Source organism: Ostrea edulis, chromosome 2, assembly GCF_947568905.1.
Source record: "Ostrea edulis chromosome 2, xbOstEdul1.1, whole genome shotgun sequence".
Classification (NCBI taxonomy): Eukaryota; Metazoa; Mollusca; class Bivalvia; order Ostreida; family Ostreidae; genus Ostrea; species Ostrea edulis.
In genome coordinates this window covers 28466404-28488370 of record NC_079165.1, presented here as the reverse complement: position 1 = coordinate 28488370, position 21967 = coordinate 28466404, and the positions used below count along the sequence as shown (strand labels likewise).

Genomic DNA, 21967 nt, shown 5'->3' with positions numbered 1-21967 from the left:
CAGAATGTTTCTGCATGCACAATACGTATATTTGCAAGAAAAATAACTCTGTATAGTGGTGGGGGGTGTTTATGTCAAAGGTACACATGTTGCACTCTTCAGAATGGGAGGTAAATAAACTACTGTTTTTTTTATGTCAGTTGTTGCTGATGACAGTAAAATGTTTTACAGATAAGTTACTAACACTACACTGCTTATAATTTTTTATGTTTCGGAACTCCATGTCTGCCAGAATATATTCAGCTGTAATTATTTGTAAAACTGAGCTAATAATCGTAAAATTTTACACCTGCAGAAAAAACCTGCTTTACGGTAAATGTGAGTCTTACATATGAATGTCGAATCATTTTCTGATTCCTAGTGTTTATTTTTCAATGACAGAAATAGGCATCTTCTCATTCACAAGTCACATAATATCAGGGACTAAATTCAAAACACTAACAATAACCATACATGTGATATCTCACTCTTTACACATGAGTCTTATGTTTTTCTAGCCCATCTCATGCTCTCAAGCGCAGGACATGATGTAAAGTGACATAGTAATTATTGTGGTATAGTGACATAGTAATTATTGTGGTATAGTGACATAGTAATTATTGTGGTATAGTGACATAGTAATTATTGTGGTATAGTGACACAGACATGACATTGATAAACATGGCTTACCTGGGAGTGCAGTAAGAGACACAGGAGGCAGGGGTTCTAGCGGTCCCAGACTGGTCTCTGGAATGACCCTAAACATGTAGTCCCTACTGGGCCCCAGACCCCGGATTCTGTAGCTGGTGTCATTGATGCCTGTGGCTAGGGGTCGCCAGTCCAAGCTCTGGGGGGCCTGCATCTGGATTTGGTACCTCAGGGGACGTTTTATGTCCACCGTTGGGGGTTTCCAAGTCAGCCTCAGGGCATCAGAGTCATCATACAGAAGCTGAGGCATGTTTGGCAGTGGTCTGCTGGGGGCTGAATATTTCACATCAAAAACATGTACATATACAATGTATGCCTTCATCATATCACATTGTACCTTTTGTAATTCTCTCAGACTTCCAATCCCCCCCCCCCCTCCAAAATAAATTTCCATAGCAAACTTATCAACCAAGGCTCCAAATACAGTTGAATTTTGGTATCTCGAATATTGATATCTTGAATACCATGGACATGTCAAAATGATTGGGAAGACCTAACCACTTAATCTTAAGTATTCAACCCTAAATATCTCAAATCCTCGGATATCTTGAAGTTTTACCTCAGTCCCATCGTGTTCAACATAACAAAGTTTGACTGTACTTTTTCATATTGTTAGCAGCTTGTGTACTTCTGTTGATTTTCAAATAATTGTTAAAATAATTCATTAAAGTAGCATGTAAGTAGTTACCTGGTGTAGGTCGTCTGTAAGAAACTGGCAGAGAATATGAAGGTGGTGTCACTCCGTACGGAGTTACACCCCTTACTCTGAAGCGGTAGTCTCTGTCTGGAAGAAGGTCAGTGACTCGGTAGCGTGTGGTGGGAAGACCAGTCACCACCGGTCGCCACTCGTCCATCGGTGGCTCGCTGATCTCTACCATGTACATCAGCGGTTCTTCACCTCTGTGGTAGGGTGGGATGTCCACCTTGTTCCAGGTCAAACGTACTCCTTCATAGTCGGGCTCCGAATCCTCGAGCTCCAGTCGGTCAATCGGGATTCTGGTGGTCGCTATTCAATACAATATTCCACAGACATGGTTTATGACCAAGAAGAATGGATTATTTACTTTCTACATAAGTAAAACCTTCTTATACTGTATAGCATAGCGTGAAACCCACAGGGTTAGATTGCAACTCAAACACCATGAGTTTCACACAATGACTGTATATATATATATCTATTCAAAAACTTATAAATGTCATAACATTGAACAAATTTTTCAAAATCGCTAAAACGCATCAAAGATGCGTATGGCCGACTTGTAGATTGGAAAATTATGCACGCTTGCATTCACAAAGTAAAAACATGCACATATTTAATATAGTTTATAAGTATGAAGCTTTGAATGGCCGCAATAGGTATTTAGTGTGATAATGACCTTAACCTTTGGCCTTTGGATTTCAAAAGCAACATGAATCTTGAATGTCATCAGGATTTGAAGTCTGATAAATATGCACCAGCAAGTACATGTCTAAAAGTTAGAGGCAAGCTCAAATCTACAGTATATAGTGAAAAAGAGACCTTGACCTTTGGACCTCAAATAAATAGGAACCTTCCTCTTTTGGATGTGATCAAAATATGGAAGTCTGACAAAGACGCACCAAGTAGTATGAAAGTTAGAGACCGGATAAGCTCAAATCTATAGCATTTAGTGACAAAGTGACCTTGACCTTTTGACCTCAAAATAAATAGGAACCTTCCTCTTTTGGATATGATCATGTTATGTAAGTCTCACAAAGATGCACCAAAAAGTATGAAAGTTAGAGACCAGACAAGCTAATTGTGGACACCGCCCGCCCACCTGGATGCCCATCCTTTGCCAATTTAAAAGCCGAGTTTTGCTACGCAACTCGGCTAAAAACTTAATGTAAACTGCCTTTTTTTTTCTTTTCTTCTTTTTTTTTGAAAATTATAGTTCCAGCCTTATGGTAAAATACTACGAAACTCCATACAATAATAAAATAACACCGAAATAAACAAAACATGGAAAATTTACCCAGGGTTCTGTACATAGATGTTGAGGGGGACGGCTCTCCGTAAGCTCCTCCCATTGTCCTGGCTTTGACCCTAAATCTGTAGTCCTGTCCCGGAGTCAGCCCTTTGACAGTGTAGTTATGGTCGGGAATGTCCCGGGCAATCTGTTGCCAGTCACGCTTTGGTGGTTCCTGCATTTCTAACAAATACAACAGAGGTTCGTCTTTTGCTGAGAATGATGGGATATCAACCTTCTGCCAGGACACTCGCACTGAGTCTGGCTCCATGTCAACGATGTTTGGTCTGCTGATCGGAACTCCAGGGAAATCTGTATCAGTCAAAGTTAGAAATAGAATATCTAAATCTGAACCAGTCAAACAAAGCGAGAGGAAAAAATAGAGTAAAAATAGAATACCTTTTCCATGGATTATATTTCACAAATTTCAATATTTCAACAGATATCTTTTGACAGACACATACACATGCATTCAACAAAACAAAGTTAAAAATAGAATACCTTTAACATGGATTATGTCTATTCTATTTGATGATTAAATGACAAAATAAATCTCGATTTTCCACAGATATCGTTTGACACATTAAAAGTTAAATGGATACTTCTACTACAAACAACAGACATGTAAAATAAATTTTCTAACAATTACAAGAATAATTTGTAAAATAAAAATGAAGTATTAATAAATCTCTCCTTCACGTATTATTACAAAGTCATTATTAGATTAACTCCAGTACGTACGAGTAGCCCTAGGGATCCACAGGGACTCTGAGGGGTCACTTTGTCCATACTTGTTTTCCGCCCTGACCCTGAGGTTATAGTCCCGGTCGGATTTCAGCTCCGGGAGGTAGTAGCTGGTGTCCCGGATGCGGTGCGCGACAGGCATCCAGTCCTTGGCTGGCAGTTCCTGGGCCTCCAGGCGGTACGTGATGGGTGCCACTTTCTTGGCAGCCACTGGAGCCACGGCCGGCTTCCAGGCGAGCCGAACCGTCTCTTGGCCCATCTCTGTCACAAACGGTTTAGAGGAAGGCAACTTTGGTGGTACTGTAAGCATATGGATAAATTTCATGATAATTGTAACTCAGAAATTCCAATTTTCAGGGGGTAAAATATTTCAGTTTCAAAAAATGTTCACTGTGTAAAAATCACAATAAGAATGCGCTCGACAAGCACTACACAGAATATAAACCTACCTCGAGATTCGTGTGGCTTAACACAGAATATAAACCACCTCGAGATTCCTGTGGCTTAACGTAGAATATAAACCTACCTCGAGATTCCTGTGGCTTAACGTAGAATATAAACCTACCTCGAGATTCATGTGGCTTATAAACCTACCTCGAGATTCCTGTGGCTTAACACAGAATATAAACCTACCTCGAGATTCCTGTGGCTTAACATAGAATATAAACCTACCTCGAGATTCCTGTGGCTTAACACAGAATATAAACCTACCTCGAGATTCCTGTGGCTTAACACAGAATATAAACCTACCTCGAGATTCCTGTGGCTTAACATAGAATATAAACCTACCTCGAGATTCCTGTGGCTTAACACAGAACATAAACCTACCTCGAGATTCATGTGGCTAAACACAGAATATAAACCTACCTCAAGATTCCTGTGGCTAAACACAGAACATAAACCTACCTCGAGATTCATGTGGCTTAACATGAAATTTCTCTGCTGCTTCTTCCTCCACTACAACATTTAAAATGTCTTTAGAGCAAAAAAAATATGACCACTAGAACTTTTAACAACTTAATTCTAATCAAATACAGTACAACACAGTTATAGCAAGCCTCCAGGGCCAGAAAAACAATAGTTTGTTATAACCAAACTTTATCATATCCAGTAAAAACATTTGCATTGTCCCCTCATGGGGGAATAAACATCACTTTGCAAAAAGTGTGAATTCTCTGTAAGTGTGTTCGTTATAAGAATGTTTTACTGCACATGAATTCACTGTAAGCGTGTTCATTATAAGCATGTTTTACTGTACATAAATTCACTATAAAGGTGTTCATTATAAGCATGTTTTACTGTACACACATTATTCTGAATACTTAACACATACCTGGCTTGGGTCTTGACAACATGACAGGTTGTGTGGAGTCACTGACTCCAAACTGATTCTCGGCGTGAACCCTGAAAGCATACTCGGTTCTGGGCTTCAGATTCTTCAACATGTGCGTGTTTCCGTGAATGCCGGTAGCCACCTTGTGCCAGTCAAATCCTGGCAATTCACGAGCCTCGATAACGTATTTTACATTTCTGCCCTCTGGTGGGAGAGTGGAGGTGTAGGCTGGTAACCATGACAACCTGACAGACTCCTCCCTGATGTCTGTTAGAGATGGCTTGTCATAGGGCAGTGAGGGCATAGCTGCAAAACAGGATTTTAATTCTTTATTTTACAAGTCTTTAAGTTTTACCTGAAGTAAGGACCACTAACAACCCAACCATTGTATACATTTTGATATGGTAGATTGATATAAATGTCACTTACCCTCATGGTCAGACTTGGTAGAATCTCGTGAGAATCGCCTGGCAAATGGTGAGTATTCTCCATCGACAGAAGAGTCCTTCTTCATCTTACCTATAAGCAGAGAACATGAATACAGAAAACTTTTTCAGGAATCACCTGAACTCCACACAGAAGTGAGGAGCAATTTTTTCCAGGTAGTTCAAAAGAGGCCATGCTGCTAGTTTCTCCAACAACCAGTTATTGATTTCACAGGTGTAGAGAACTTTCTCCGGCCGGATTACTGAATTTACAGGTATACGGAACTTTCTACGGCCGGATTACTGATTTTACAGGTATACGGAACTTTCTACGGCCGGATTACTGATGTTACAGGTGTACAGAACTTTCTACGGCCGGATTACTGATTTTACAGGTATACGGAACTTTCTACGGCCGGATTACTGATTTTACATGTGTACAGAACTTTCTCCGGCCGGATTACTGACTTTACAGGTGTACAGAACTTTCTACGGCCGGATTACTGATTTTACAGGTATATGGAACTTTCTACGGCCGGATTACTGATTTTACAGGTGTACAGAACTTTCTCCGGCCGGATTGCTGATTTTACAGGTGTACAGAACTCACCTGGTAATTCCAGAGAGGCCACACTGCTGGTTTCTCCGGCCGGATTATTGATTTTACAGGTGTACTGGCCAGTATCACTCTCCATCACATCTCTTATTGTCAGGGTACAGTTACCACCATCACGATTTATCCAGTAGTGAGAGCCCGGGGACAGAGGCTTGTTATCCTTGTACCTGGAAAAATTCAAAACAAATTCATTGACATATCTACATCTATACACACAACCGCATAGTAGGTTTTTTCTGCAGGGCGATAATTTTGGCTTGTTTTAGTGGTTTGGTATCATGCCACCAATCTTTTTTTTAAAATATCTAAATTTGCAGCCAAATGAGTTTGTAATCATAATACATATTTTCACAAGAAAGATAACTCTGTATAATAGTTGGGTTTTTTGTCAAAGGTTACACAATGACATGAATGTAAAGTATCAACTGTCAAAATATATTCCATTAAAATTATTTGTATTATACCAATGAGCTAGAAAATCGCAAAATTCACACCCGCAGACAAAAAACACTATAGAGTATTCTACAAGTAAGAAATGTTGGTTGCATGTGCATAATAAACTCACATGGAATATATTCTAATAAAGAGTTCTATCCATATGAACACATGTTACAAAAAATTACTAGATTATAATAAATGAAAATTTTCTTGCAGATCCTCAAACTAAAACACAGCAGTGGACAAAATGATTTATTGACTGACCATGCAATATTGGGTTTTCTGGTAGTTCCATGGACACAGCGATTTATTGACTTACCATGCAATATTGGGTTTTCTGGTAGTTCCAGTGGACATGGTGATTTATTGACTTACCATACGATATTGGGTTTTCTGGTGGTTCCGGTGGACACAGTGATTTATTGACTTACCATACGATATTGGGTTTTCTGGTGGACACAGCGATTTATTGACTTACCATGCGATACTGGGTTTTCAGGTAGTTCCAGTGGACACAGTGATTTATTGACTTACCATGTGACATTGGGTTCTGGTATTCCCATCACTTTACACTCAAACTTGGCAGATTTTCCTTCTGGTGAGTAGGTATTTTCTATTTTCTTAATGAATGTTGGAGCACAGCCATACTTCGCATCAAAATCTTTCTGTCTGAAGCTATGGAAACAGAAACCAGAAACACACAATGACAACCCGACAGAAAACACTGAAATTACAGTGAAACAAACGCAGGCCCTGATTTTCTAATTAATTTTCATGACTGTAATGTTGCAAGCTAACAGAAAAGGAGAAAATGCAACGGACCAGACCGGGATTCGAACCTGGACCTCCTGAATCTCTAGTCAGGTGCTCTACCAATTGAGCTATCTGGCCACCAGCGATCAAACCCCACTGACCGCTACAGAAGTAAACTATAAATCTTACAGAATTTCTAAGAGTTAACTCAGAATACAAAAAATTTACCTCCCTTTAATAGCGAGTGACCTTTACCTTGGGGTTTCGTCCTTGAATTCCATTGGAGCTCGTTTTACTGTCAGCTGACTGCTGCAGTACACTTCTCCTTCCGAGTTCACAGCTTTACAAGTGACCTTGCCCTCATCCTCCAGACGAAGGTCCTTCAAGGTTAGTCTGAAAGTGTCCACTTCCTGGCTCATATGAAATCTTCTGTGTGTCTCCTGTACAGGATGATAAAACATTGAGTACGTTTTAATTGAGTACTGTAAATATTTCTTAACACACAGTACTTATTTCCGCTAAGTCTACGGTCACAGAAAATCTGGGTACTTTCATACCAGTGGATTTAAAGTATGTAAGTTAATTTCATGTAACCCATATGTAACTCAGCGGAATTTCATACATGCAAACCAAACCAAAAATGATAATTTGCGTAAATATGACGGTGGAAATCAATATGTCTCAATATGTTGAATATAAAACTGAGGACCCACAAAAGAAAACTAAATCAATTTGTATTTATGGAACATTGTTGCCTCAACTCTGGCTAAGTCATGTAATGGATGAAGGAGAAGGAAGAATAAGAGCTTCATATGGCTCCATTTTGAGAAATCAGAATGGAAATGACACGAATGTCCCTGCCTGCAGTAAAGTCAAATGTAGGAAATCCATCAAAGTATAGCATTGAATATGGTATTCAGATTGTATGTTACATGCATTTAGTACAATGGAAAACTTAACAATCCTTTATATGTTTTAACAGCCATAAAATAAATATAAATCAATTAAAAATCAACAAGCAAAAAAATCAGTTCAATATCTCAAGGTGTTTATAGAAAAAAAAGTCCACTAAACTGATCGTAACAGTAATTTTTGTACATAAAAGGGGCACAACTCCATCAAAAATCAACAAGAGGCCCAAGGGCCTAGAATCGCTCTTCTGATAAATTGTACAACCCCACCATTTCTATTCTTAGCCTCTTAGTATTCTAAATCTTTAGTTAAATCCTAAGAATTCAAAAAAAGTAGGTCAATGTGACCTACTTTTTGGTTTACACATTTTGAGAACCCAAGAAATATCAACTGACAAAGTTTGATGATTTTAAGCCAATTAGTATCTGAATATTGAAATATAGCTGTCAAATTCCAATCGTAGGTCATGGTGACCTACTTTTTGGTCAGCAAACTCCGAACATGCAAGACCCATCAACTGACAAAGTTTGATGACTGTAGGTCAAATAGTATCTGAAATATATAAATATAGCCGTCAAATTCCAAAAGTAGGTCAAGGTGACGTACTTTTTCGTCAACACCCTTTAAACATGCAAGACCCAACAACTGACAAAGTTTGATGACTGTAGGTCAAATAGTATCTGAATTATATAAATATAGCCGTCCAATTCCAAAAGTAGGTCAAGGTGACCTACTTTTTGGTCATCACCCTTTGAACATGCAAGACGCATCAACTGACAAAATTTGATGACTGTAGGTCAAATAGTATCTGAAATATATAAATATAGGTGTACAATTCCAAAAGCAGGTCAAGTTGACCTACTTTTTGGTCGAAACCCTTCGAACATGCAAGACCCATCAACTGACAAAGTTTGATGACTGTAGGTCAAATAGTATCTGAAATATATAAATATAGCCGTCAAATTCCAAAAGTAGGTCAAGGTGACCTACTTTTTGGTCGACACACTCCGTAGACTCAAGATGCATCAACTGTCAAAGTTTGATGATTGTAGGTCAATTAGTGACTGAAATATATAAATATAACTGTCAAATGCCAAAAGTAGGTCACAGTGACCTACTTTTTGGTCGATACACTCCGAAGACTCAAGATGCATCAACTGACAAAGTTTGATGATTGTAGGTCAAATAGTATCTGAAATATAGTAATTTAGCTGTCAAATACCAAAAGTAGGTCACGGTGACCTACTTTTTGGTCGACACAAACCGAAGACTGAAGACGCATCAACTGACAAAGTTTGATGATCCTAGGTTTTACAGTGCCCAAAATATGCATCTAAAATTGAAAATGTGAAATTTGAGTATCTGCAAAATTAAAAAAAAAGGTCACTGTGACCTACTTTTTTATAAATATGTTTCAAGGCCTCAAGATGCATCAACTTACAAGATTTGATGATTCTAAACCTCTCGGTATTTGAAATAACAACTTAAAATATATCTATAAATGATAAGCCATAAAATTCAGAAAGTAGGTCACGGTGACCTATTTTTCAGTTGACGCATTTCAAAGTCCCATGATCCACCAACTGACAAGTTTTGATGATCATAGGCTTCAAAGTGTCCAAGATATGCATCAAAATTAATTTTAAAATAAATTCCTGCAAAATTCAAAAAGTAGGTCACCGTGACCTACTTTTGAGACAACTTGACACAAGGTCCTAAGATGCATCAACTGTCAAAATTTGATGATCCTAGTCCTTATAATGACTAAAATATCTAAGATTTAAGGAATTTAAAAAAAAATTAAATTTAGGTCAACTTTGAAGTGACCTTGAGACCAGGCCCTTTGCCCCAGGGTAATGCCTTGAACAATTTTTAATCTACAACATATCCTCATCCTTATGTGTAAGTTTGGTGATAATCTGCCCAGTGGTTCTTGAGAAGAAGATTTTTTAACAACCACTACTTTTGTTTGTATTTTCCTGATTATCTCCCCTTGTTAAAGGGTCACATCCCTCTATTTAGTATGTATGAAAGCCCTTGGGCCAATGATACCCTGTAACAAATTTGAAAAAAATTGGCCAAGGGGTTCTTGAGTTATAGCCCTTTTTCTAAAAAGTTTACGCACACCGCACAAATGGCCATAGCATTAGCTCTTTGAGCCTTTGGCTCAGAAGAGCTAACAAATCTAAAGGGGGGGGGGGGGGGGGGGGGGGGGGGGGGGACTCGATCTGTAACTCATCAATATACACCTGCATACAAAAAAAACCAATTCAATATCTCAAGGTGTTTAGAAAAAAAGTCTGGAAAACTGGATGTCGCAGAAGGATGGAAGGCCAGAAGAACACCAGGACAGAAGCACAGACAAGGGTAAAACTGTATGCCCCAACCACTTTGTGGTGGGGGCATAAAAACCGTATATCATCATTTAGTAAACCACACCATGTCTATCTCAAATTAAGTATCAGTGTTAACATACGTTACCTCTAAAGTTCAAAGGAAGGTCGCAAATTTAATAATGAAAATTGCAAATTGCTTCAGGAAATATAGAGCACATACTTGCCTACCTCTCAAACTTACATATTTTGTGCACCTGTATCAGCTGCAACTTTGGTATAAAAATGTCACAAAGACAAACATGTGCTTGATGTTTTCATACACAAAATTTATCCAATATGTAAAATTTCAAAAAAATTACGCCAATTTCTTCTGAAACATTCTTTGACCTTGACGTCCAGTCTTCAATTTTACCTGGATGAAAGCTTTGACCTTGGCCTTTCCATTAATCAAATATGAAATAACTGTGTCTACTATATTTCAAAGGTTCTGATCAAATGAAGTTGATGACAGATCTTTGATCTCAGGGACGTATATTGCACATTGTCTTCAGTGACTTACTGAGATAGGTTTGTGGTTGTACAGCCATGAGACTTTAGGTTTGGGTTCTCCAACAACTACCACCTCATAAATCATCTGGTCTCCTGCTGTGGATTTCGCATCATCTACCAAAAGAAATCACAATGGTAATGTCACTTCTTGTTAAAGGTACATTATGTACATACATATTAAGTGTTTTTTTCCCAAAATAACATGGTTAATACATCTTAAATGGCAGCTAGACAATAATTAGCACAATGTAAATTATTTCATTTCATCCCAAATAAAAGGAATGGGACGAAATTTTAATTTATTCTTGACTAATTCAACTCTTGAATATCTTCAGTTGCTATTTAACCTTTACTTGTATAACACGTCATGCATTATGTATGCCTTCTTTACACATCATTAGAAAGAAAACAAATTGGCTTCCACAAGTTTTGAAATCGAGTTCATCGCCTGTACATATAGGAGTATGGACCTATCAGCGTAAGATCACGTGTAACACACTAATGGGTTGTTATTTATATACCGATGTAAGAATTGCTGTGAAATTAGTACATGGTATGTTGATAAGACAGTCATGTGGTCAGCACTTACCAAGCATGTAAAAAGAGAGGCTAGCTGTCTTTGGAAACTATTTTTATTTATATCTCTGCAACCAAAGTTTTTTGTAAGCATATTTAATGCAGCTGTTTTGTTTCATTTTATTCCTAGAGTAACGTAGTATTGATGTCTTTATTAAAATCTAACATGAAAATTGGAGGATATGTACAGTGTACCTTTAAAATCATAACCAACAAAGTAAAAGATTAAAATCATTTTCTTTACGGCCATCATCTATGTACAGAATTGGAACTGTGACCATAAAAAACACTGTACATATAACACTACACTCTCCAAATATAAGCGGACACAGTTCCCCTGTTCTCTTCCGGGTTCTGGGACCGTAAATCTTAGACGAGTCACGTTTGATCCGAGTCTCATGTTTGATCCGAGTCTCACTTTTCCACTAAATGTTCCAGAGATAAAATATTTTAGCCAGCTAGCACATACTTTATTTACATTTACTCACCTATTCTTTTTAAGAACTTGGGCAGCATTGGTACGCCTTTGACCTCCTGGTCCAGCAGAGTCAGGCCGGCGGAGCACAGAGCCTCCCCAAGGGGGTTCTTCAGGTGACAGGTGTATTTCCCCGCCTCTTTGGTCTTGGATTCTTTGATGGACAGGCTGCAGATATTAGCTTCCTGCTGGATCTTAATATTATCTGAAGACTTGATTTCCTTCTCATTCAGAAACCAACTGTGTAAAATTGCATTGCATTGATTAACAACAGCACTTTACTTGGCTTTATGATGTCAAAATTTCAAAGAAATTGTTGACAAGAAGTGCATATTTTTATATTTGGTTAATTCAGCTAGTGAAGGCAGACAAGGTCAAAGTTGAAATCACTTATCTAATAAATGAATGGTGTGATTTTTGTAATCGTATCATTTTGAGGGATTTATCAAATAAAAATAATCCACTATAGGAATTCACAAAAGAAGCAGGCAGTTTCTACAGTCATCTGGCCCAGAAAATTGATGATTTCAATTGGAGTCCCAAAATCTGCCATTCCAATAAAGAATATATAAGCAAACCCAAACTACATTTAATTTGATCCAAAATTGCTTCTTGCTGTAATGACAAGAGCGTGAAGTTGGCATAAAATTGCCAAAAATGCCAAAATCAATGAAAAAATTCATAAATTCAGGGGGTTTTCCTTTCAGAAAACATGCAGCCCATGCGTCGAGCAAATTCATATTCAAACACATTTTTTATCATCTATTAAAGCTGTATGACCCGATCTCCATATATTATTTTTGTACATAATTACTTTAAAGCAGATTAATTACTTTATAGGGTTATTAACTTTCCCTTAATTACATGTTTGAAAACATCTGCATGTAAAAGAAAACAGTGCGAATATTATTTAGAAAGTAAATATAGTGGCTACATATATAAATCATCCCATAGTAGACGTCTATAAATAGACCCATGCACGTCAGGGGAATCCCAACATGATGTATTAACTCATACGCAACTGTCTAGTTTTAAGGCTGAAAGAGCGTAAAACAACGAATTACTAAGAGGTATTTGATATTTTTATTTCTATTAAACTTATGGTACGGTACTGTTATAACAAAATACACAGCTTTACACAGATAAGACCACCAATGATCTGAAAGTTTGAACTGGTCACGTGACTGTCACTTGAAATGGCAGTGACGCGGTTATTTGTAAACATCGATTTAAAATCAAATTATTTGGGTTTAAACAGGTGAAATAATTTATGATATATCGTACAGTCTAATAACTACATACGTGCGATTATTTAATAGCGTTTTTACGAGATGGAAAAAAATATTGTAATTCGGACCATACAGCTTTAATAAACAAAATATATATTAATTTCATTTTGCTCGACAGATGGGCACACCTTTTCCTATAGGCAATAATCTGGATGAAATTTAACAGTTGTTAAGCTCTTTTTTAAAAAAGGCGGCAGAAAGTCTTATTCATGACGTAATAATGCTATCAAATAAGCAATAACTTTGATTTAAGTTGAGATAGTATACTTGGCATATATTTAACTTACTTAAAACACAGATCAAGCTTAATTCAAGACGCATTAAAAACAGAAATTTTTGGGGCATTTTTATATACACAATCGTACCTTGTTCTTTAGATTAATGCTAGATTTACTTCACCTAAAATTCTAGATTAAAGTCTATAGGAATAGCATGTTTTATTAAAAGAAATTGTAATTTCATATAAACCTCTTGTGTAAAACACTTGAAATTCACTACCTGACATACGTAACTGACAAATGATGGCTAAAATAGGCTGTGCCTGCTGCCCAATCCCATTCATTCTGAATAAAATATTGTTTAAATTAAATACATACCTGACAACTGGCATGGGTTTTCCTGCAATCATGCATTGAAAGGTTGTTGGCAGTCCTTGTGTAATTGTCTGGTCATAAAACTTTGTCAAAAATTTGGGTGCAATGTCTGCATCTTCTAGTTGTTCCTCCAGAGCTGAAACAATCAAATACATCATTTTAACACCAAACTAAATATTCTCAGAGCTGAAACAATCAAATACATCATTTTAACACCAAACTAAATATTCTCAGAGTTGAAACAATCAAATCCATCATTTTAACACCAAACTAAATATTCTCAGAGCTGAAACAATCAAATCCATCATTTTAATACTAAACTAAATATTCTCGGAGCTGAAACAATCAAATCCATCATTTCAATACTAAACTAAATATTCTCAGAGCTGAAACAATCGAATCCATCATTTCAATACTAAACTAAATATTCTCAGAGCTGAAACAATCAAATCCATCATTTTAACACCAAACTAAATATTCTCAGAGCTGTCAGAAACAATCAAATCCACCTGTTAACACTAAACTAAATATTCTCAGAGCTGAAACAATGAAATATATCATTTTAACACCCAACTAAATATTCTCAGAGCTGAAACAGTCAAATTCATCATTTAAATACCAGACTAAATATTTTCTATGCTGTCCGGGTCAAGTAAGTAAAATACTTGTGGTTTGTTGCTAGAAGTTTCATTTTACTTACCTAAGGCATTGAGGTATATATCATTAAGGCACATGTTGTCAGTTGTAGGTATATTTTTATTTACCTATGACGTTAAGGCACATGTCTATCAGTAGGTATATTTATATATTTTTTTACTTACCTATGACATTAAGGTACATATTGTCAGTTGTAGGTATATTTCTATTTACCTATATCATTAAGGTACATGCCAGTTGTAGGTATATTTTTACTTACCTATAATGTACGTAAAGTTACATGTCTATCATTAGGTATATTTTTACTTACCTATGACTTTAAGGCACATGTCTATCAGTAGGTATATCTTTACTTACCTATGACATTAAGGTACTTGTCTATCAGTAGGTATATATATATTTTTTACTTACCTATGACTTTAAGGCACATGTCTATCAGTAGGTATATATATAATTTTACTTACCTAGGACGTTAAGGTACCTGTTGTTAGTTGTAGGTATATTTTTACTTACCTATGACATTAAGGTACTTGTCTATCAGTAGGTATATACATATTTTTTACTTACCTATGACGTTAAGGTAGGCCTCCGTCATGGCCTCCCCGTACTTGTTGTGAGCCCAGCAGGTGTAGCGACCCGTGTCCCCCATCTCCACATTCTGGACCAGCAGGGAGTAGATCTCGTTGTTAAAGTTCAGGAGTTTGTATCGGTCGCCAGACTCCACCACCTTCCCATCCTTCATCCTGTGTACAAAGTGAACATACTACAGTAAAACACACTTATAATGAATTCATGCTTCATCCTGGGTACACACAGAACTTACTACAGTAAAACACACTTATAATGAATTCATGCTTCATCCTGGGTACACACAGAACTTACTACAGTAAAACACACTTATAATGAATTCATGCTTCATCTAGGGTACACACAGAACTTACTACAGTAAAACACACTTATAATGAATTCATGCTTCATCCTGTGTACACTCCGAACTTACTACAGTAAAACACACTTATAATGATTTCATGCTTCATCCTGGGTACACACAGAACTTACTACAGTAAAACACACTTATAATGAATTCGTGCTTCATCCTGGGTACACACAGAACTTACTACAGTAAAACACACTTATAATGAATTCGTGCTTCATCCTGGGTACACACAGAACTTACTACAGTAAAACACACTTATAATGAATTCATGCTTCATCCTGGGTACACACAGAACTTACTACAGTAAAACACACTTATAATGAATTCATGCTTCATCCTGTGCACAAACAGAACTTACTACAGTAAAACACACTTATAATGAATTCATGCTTCATCCTGGGTACACACAGAACTTACTACAGTAAAACACACTTATAATTGTTGGTTCTGGTGAAGCCTAACTTACATCTGATTCCTGATTTGGAGACAGGTTAGCCCTTACCAAGTGATTTCCAGTTTGGGGTGGGGCTAGCCTTACCAAGTGATTTCCAGTTTGGGGTGGGGTTAGCCTTACAAAGTAGTTTCCGGTTTGGAGTGGAGCCTTACCAAGTGACTTCTGCTTTGGGGTGGGGCTAGCCTTACCAAGTGATTTCCGGTTTGGGGTGGGGTTAGCCTTACCAAGTAATTTCTGGTTCGGGGTGGAGCCTTACCAAGTGATTTCTGGTTTGGGGTGTGGCTAGCCTTACCATGTGATTTCTACTTTGGAATGGGGCTAGCCTTACCAAGTAATTTCCGGTTTGGGGTGAGCCACAACGCGGCAGTCGAAACGAGCCAGCCTTCCCTCCTCCACTTGACAGCTGTTCATCTGGAAGAAGTAGGCCGGGGTCTGAAACTCCTCCTCCGCCAAACCTTCCTTGTACTTCTTCAGACTGGAAGGCTGGGCTGCAAAACCAACACAATTCTAAAGCATTGGATACAGAGTTAAAATCGCTAAACCAACACAATTCTAAAGCTTAGGATACACCTGGTTAAAATCGCTAAACCAACACAATTCTAGAGCATTGAATACTGGGTTAAAATCGCTAAACCAACACAATTCTAGAGCATTGAATACTGGGTTAAAATCGCTAAACCAACACAATTCTATAGCTTAAGCTCCAGGGTTAAAATTCCAAACACAATTCTAAAGCTTAAGATCCAGGGTTAAAATTCTAATACCAAGTTCACGGTTTCTTGTGGTTTTTTCTTTTCATTGATTATAATTACTGTGGAATCATTAGATTTCATGGGGGATCAATTGTGATTTTCCGTGGGTACCAGTATCCCGTGAATTTCAAGTCACAATGAAATACACAAAATATCTAATATATGCTCCATTGTACAGAAATTGCACCCCAACAAAATTATAAAATCTTAATAATTCACAAAAACTGAGCCTCATGAATCTAATATATTCCACAGTATACAAACACAAATTGTTAGAAGTTGTGCCCAAACATTTTGTAAATGTATCCAAAAAAAATAAAATACTGTGAAATTTTTACCCACAAAATTAAAACCTACCCAAAGAAGAGAAACTGAAGTATAATACACAACATCACTCCAACCAAGAAATCAACTTCCCACAAACGTAAATTTCTCAAATCAGGGAAATTTTAATGCTTAAAAATTTGTTGATTTTACAGTATATTCAAATCAAAAGAAAAAAAAACTACCATTTACAAAACTTTAATTTTTTTTTCCATTAGGGTTACTAAGACCAAACTGCACCAATCCTCTGAAGCAGATCGAAATCTATCGATTACAGTACATATCGATTACAGTACATACCATTTCCAACGAGTAGCTCAGCTGAGCTGATGGTAGACCCGTTCACATTCATAGCTCTAGCTGTGTACAGTCCCGTGTCATCTTTCTTGGTTTTGGGGAATTCCAGAATGTGGACATTCCCCTCTGACAGGACGTGGCATTGGTCAGTGCTCTTTAGCGGTCGGTTATTCTTTAGCCATAACACTTTTGGTTGTGGAATTCCAACGACAACACACTCGAGTCTAGCCATAGAGTTCTCTGGAATAATCAAGCAGTTCTTGTACATAACCACTGTCCTGTGTTTATAGACAGTTGTGTTTCATGCTTATCTCTCTTTCTCTGTAACACGTCTTCCTTACATTACATACAAACAACAAATGGAAGACAAACTTTTCCTCCCCAAAAGCAGTTGGAGTATATTTTTCTTACATTATTAGACCAAAGTCTCATTTCAAAGATCTATAATCAAATTTTCTAAAGTCTATATGAAAAGACAGTCCTTTTTATGCTTAAACAATCTACTTTTACCATGCCAGTAATGTCCTATGTTCAAAATACAGGAGAATAATTATCTACCTGACACCACAGTTTTCTTGAGCTTTCGTCTGAAGATTGGTCGCGTTGTTCCATCTTCGAATTCGGGTTGTATATCGTGGCTGGTGTCGATTATCTTGAAATCTGCACATCAAAATGAAAAAAAAATTATTGCAGACTTTATTTACCATTGAGACAAAGTTTCATGCAATACTTTGACAGAACCTACCATCAGAGCTGGCGAGTGAAACATTGTCCGCATTTTCTGTTCTCTTCAGAGCTGATGATTTGACCTTGGGGGTCTTGGTCGAGATTTTTCTGTGCTCTGGCATCTTTGCAGGTTTTTCTACCTTAACTCCTAATAAAATATAAAAAAAAAATCACCCAAATTCAGTTGCGTAAGATACATTCCCGAGAACAACATGCATTTCCTTCCTAAATGTGATCAAGGAAATGAAATTTACAACAAAATTCAAATATGATCATTTGAACATAATTATGTTGAATCTATATTTATATTTACAGTATATAGACATAAGTGATTCATCATTTCATTTCATGTATTTCTTTGAAAAATCAATTTGTATAAAAACTGTTAGGTAAATATTAATTTAATTTCCATAATTCTATATTTAATTATGTAAAATTGTTCAAATTTTCTTTTCCTACGATGCTAAGCAAATTATTATAATACATCGATTATTGAGAATAATTTAAGAAATCATCAAGGCAAAGACTTTGAACCTACAATTTCTTAACAAATCTGTGCCATAAAATAACATTGTAATAAGTTTTATCAAATGGCATTTTTCAATGAAATATATATAGTGAAAAAAATGATATGATGACTCATTTATAGCCAGGTACTTGTACATACATGTACTAAGCCATACAAATTTAGTAAAATCGAAGATGCCATATGACATGTAATTTTGGCGTTGCATGGGCATTATAGCGGATAAAAATTGTAGTTTGAAATATTAGTGGTTCGTATTTTGGCGCATGTTCATTTAACAATACAAGTGAATAATAATTCATATGAATAGAAATTTTGATGATTTTATTTTTCACGAATATTTTTTTATCCACCAAAAAAAGCCAACTTTTCCAGTGTGCCAAAATCACTCGATACACGATATTTAACAAAGTGACTCAATATACAGTACAAAATTCAGTCTGATTAAAATCAAACCTCTCACTTCGCTCGATATACGGATAGTCGCTGCGTGGGAGGTCCTCCCACGCAGCGACTATCCGTATATCGAGCGAAGTGAGAGGTTTGATTTTAATCAGACTGTACAAAATTATTCGATATACGGTACTTTGATCATTTACATCTTTCCTAAATACTGAAAGAAAGACATCATCAGAAAAGCTTATGCTTTTTATCCCCTCCACATCGTCTACAGAAGAACTTCAGCATTCAACTTTCAGCATTATGTAATTCTCACCAGTTTTACAATGTCTGTTACGGTACAACAGTAATACAACTCAATTCATTGTTCTAACCTGTCTGGTCAAGCCAAGCCTCCTATAATAACTTAACATGATGCTCGCGCACACGAGGAACCCTTGTATTCATACAAGCCTGCGTATATTCTAATTAATTCATGATAAACATGATGAATATTACATACTTCACAGGAGAATTTCTGCAACCACAATAAACACAGAGGGTTGATTACATTCCTAGAAATTCTTCTCTGTTGAATAATTTCCCAAAACAAAATATAAGCTACACCTCACTGTCTATAAATGCACTCACAGTAAATGTCTGTCCACTGCTCCACAGTATGAAGTGGTTTGACATTGGCATGACCTCTGTGAGACGCTGTACAGAGTGTTATCAAATGCTCTATGTCAGCTGCTGAAGCAGAGATAACTGAGAGAGTTCCTTTACACAGCACCTGTTCAGAGCTAGATATAATTACAGCAAAAAAAAAATATCCCTAGTTTTCAATTATAACAAATTACGGGTTACCTCACAGCCCTGCTGATGCAGATGTGTAGTTATTAAAATTTGCCAACCCACAGTGTATACATGAAAGAAGAGATGTTTTTGATATTCACTTACCCAGGCCCAAACTCCCTACAACTAACTCGTAAGTTATCATCCGGCCCAAACTCCCTACAACTCACTCAAGTTATCATCCACAGGAAAATTAGTCTCTGCCAGGGAGCAGCCATTAGTTTGAGGTGAGAGAAGAAGGATTAATTGATATGTATGACTGACAGGAGAGCCTTGTTATTAGGTAAGGACATGTCTAGAAGAGATTACAACCAGATGTCAGGGAATTAATTAGCCAGCACACAGTATATAAATAGCAACCTCATCAGTACGTACACAGTCTATGTAGCAACTTCACCATAACGTTTACACAGCAACTTCACTATAAAGTTTATACAGCAACATCACCAACAACAGACCAAGAGCAACACAGTTATATATAGTAACCTCATCAATACACAGTCTACTATATATAGTAACCTCATCAATACACAGTCTATATATAGTAACCTCATCAATACACAGTCTATATATAGTAACCTCATCAATACAGTTTTGAATATGTAATGCTGAAAAAATTTGAACTGTCGTGGTGATGAGACATATATATGTATATTTACTTCTGTAACACATTCCAGGTCAAAATACATGCTTGTTTCACTTTCATATAAACACATGCTTGTTTCACTTTCATATAAACACATGCTTGTTTCACTTTCATGTAAACAAACATGACGGTTCACGAGAAATGCAGCAACCTTGCAGTATTCACCTAGTGGTTGTAAATGCAACTTCTGATTTTGCTTGTAAGTCAAGAAAAGCAAACAAACCCAAAATCTTTCCAAATGTCTATTTGACACATTCAGGCAGTGAACAATTTTTTGTTGAAGAAAATCTGATGTGCTGATGTCACCTCCTTTCTTCAAGAAGATGAGATACATGTGGATAAAGGGTATAGGCTGGATCGTCCTTCAATCAGTTCAAACATATACTTGCAATACATGTAATTTCATTTGACAAAACCATGGATTCTTTAGTGCCCATTGAAAACAAGATTCTGATTTTTTGTTAAGACGATATATATACGTACACGAGTGCTGTCAATGAATCCTTAACAGCTAGGTAGTGGGGCACCTGACATTTGAATGGAAGCAGACTGGTTCTATGAATTTTGATAAGAAAGTCATTTGCGATTCAGAGGTTTAAGAAGATGTCCATGATTTGATTAATGAAAGTTAAAGCAAAAGTGAGCATGCTCACATACATGTACCCCACGCTCCAACATTGCTTGACTAGTACCTCACATAATGAATGGTAATGCTATGCATTACTGCAAGAACAGGACATATGGGCTCAAAATTCTAAGTTCAAAAGGGGCATAACTCCCAGAAAAATTATTGAATCAGAATTTCCTGGGAATATGCACATTTACACAGTGTGTCCTTATTAACAACAAAGTTTCATGAAATTCTGTTGAGCTGTCTCAATATTTTTAATATGTCATCCTTTTCAAACCTCATTTTACGACCTTCCATCATCAAGAATTTGAAATAACAAGCAGTGATTGTGAAACACTGATGCTCCTGTATGGCAGCAAAGTAATTCTGTTATCAAAAGAAAGGTCTTTTCACAAGGAATACACAAATAAGAAAACCCTCGCACTTAGCATTCAAAAGTTATGGCCAAAACTAAAGTTTTTCAAAAGTAGGTCAAACTCCAAGTTAAAGGTCATAGCCAAATACTTTGGTACTAACAAGAGTACCGCAAACGGTACATAATACGCCCGTGAAATGCTTACATACTAGGGTGTTTTTCTTGTGCTATAATTTGCATAACTTTGCTTCAGGTAGTATCAGCCATCATGAGGCTGTGACAAACTTTCATATGAACAAAGGGTCTTAGCTTAAAAATTGAGATTTCCTCAAAATGGACCAAGTTCAACAACCTGTAATTTTCTCAAAAATGGAAGAAAAATCAAAATCCTTCCCCAGATGCACATCTTCAATACCCATACAAACACTCCACAAAATAAAATGGTCCTCACTTGAAAACTGTGGGAGGAGTTGGGCAGACAAATTATGTACCCTCCATAGAATATTAATTTACAAGTAGACTAAGTTCAACAACCTGTAATTTTCTCAAAAATTGTAGAAAATCAAAATCCATCCCACATGCACATCTTCAGTACCTATACAAACACTCCACAAAATAAGAAGGTCCTCACTTGAAAACTGTGGGGGGAGTTGGGCAGACAAATTATGTACCCTCCATAGAATATTAATTTCCAAATAGACAAGTTCAACAACCT

At 36.8% G+C, this 21967-nt stretch overlaps 1 protein-coding gene across 9 annotated transcripts in view; it reads right to left on the bottom strand.

The window, feature by feature from the left end:
• The window catches only part of LOC125682276 (twitchin-like), a 146771-nt gene that overhangs the window by 59668 nt on the left and 65136 nt on the right, over positions 1 to 21967 (bottom strand). For all 9 annotated transcript variants that reach the window (XM_056153684.1, XM_056153687.1, XM_056153685.1 and 6 more), the window contains exons 18-35: positions 17881 to 18009; positions 17694 to 17795; positions 17139 to 17375; positions 16091 to 16250; positions 14939 to 15114; positions 13718 to 13850; positions 11846 to 12072; positions 10792 to 10895; positions 7240 to 7424; positions 6766 to 6906; positions 5788 to 5960; positions 5182 to 5271; positions 4753 to 5058; positions 4326 to 4376; positions 3417 to 3719; positions 2682 to 2987; positions 1376 to 1693; positions 670 to 960 (exon numbers count right to left, since the gene is read on the bottom strand). In XM_056153684.1, coding sequence (XP_056009659.1) covers positions 670 to 960; positions 1376 to 1693; positions 2682 to 2987; positions 3417 to 3719; positions 4326 to 4376; positions 4753 to 5058; positions 5182 to 5271; positions 5788 to 5960; positions 6766 to 6906; positions 7240 to 7424; positions 10792 to 10895; positions 11846 to 12072; positions 13718 to 13850; positions 14939 to 15114; positions 16091 to 16250; positions 17139 to 17375; positions 17694 to 17795; positions 17881 to 18009 — 3432 coding nt within the window. The remainder of the gene's footprint in view (positions 1 to 669; positions 961 to 1375; positions 1694 to 2681; positions 2988 to 3416; positions 3720 to 4325; positions 4377 to 4752; positions 5059 to 5181; positions 5272 to 5787; positions 5961 to 6765; positions 6907 to 7239; positions 7425 to 10791; positions 10896 to 11845; positions 12073 to 13717; positions 13851 to 14938; positions 15115 to 16090; positions 16251 to 17138; positions 17376 to 17693; positions 17796 to 17880; positions 18010 to 21967) is intronic.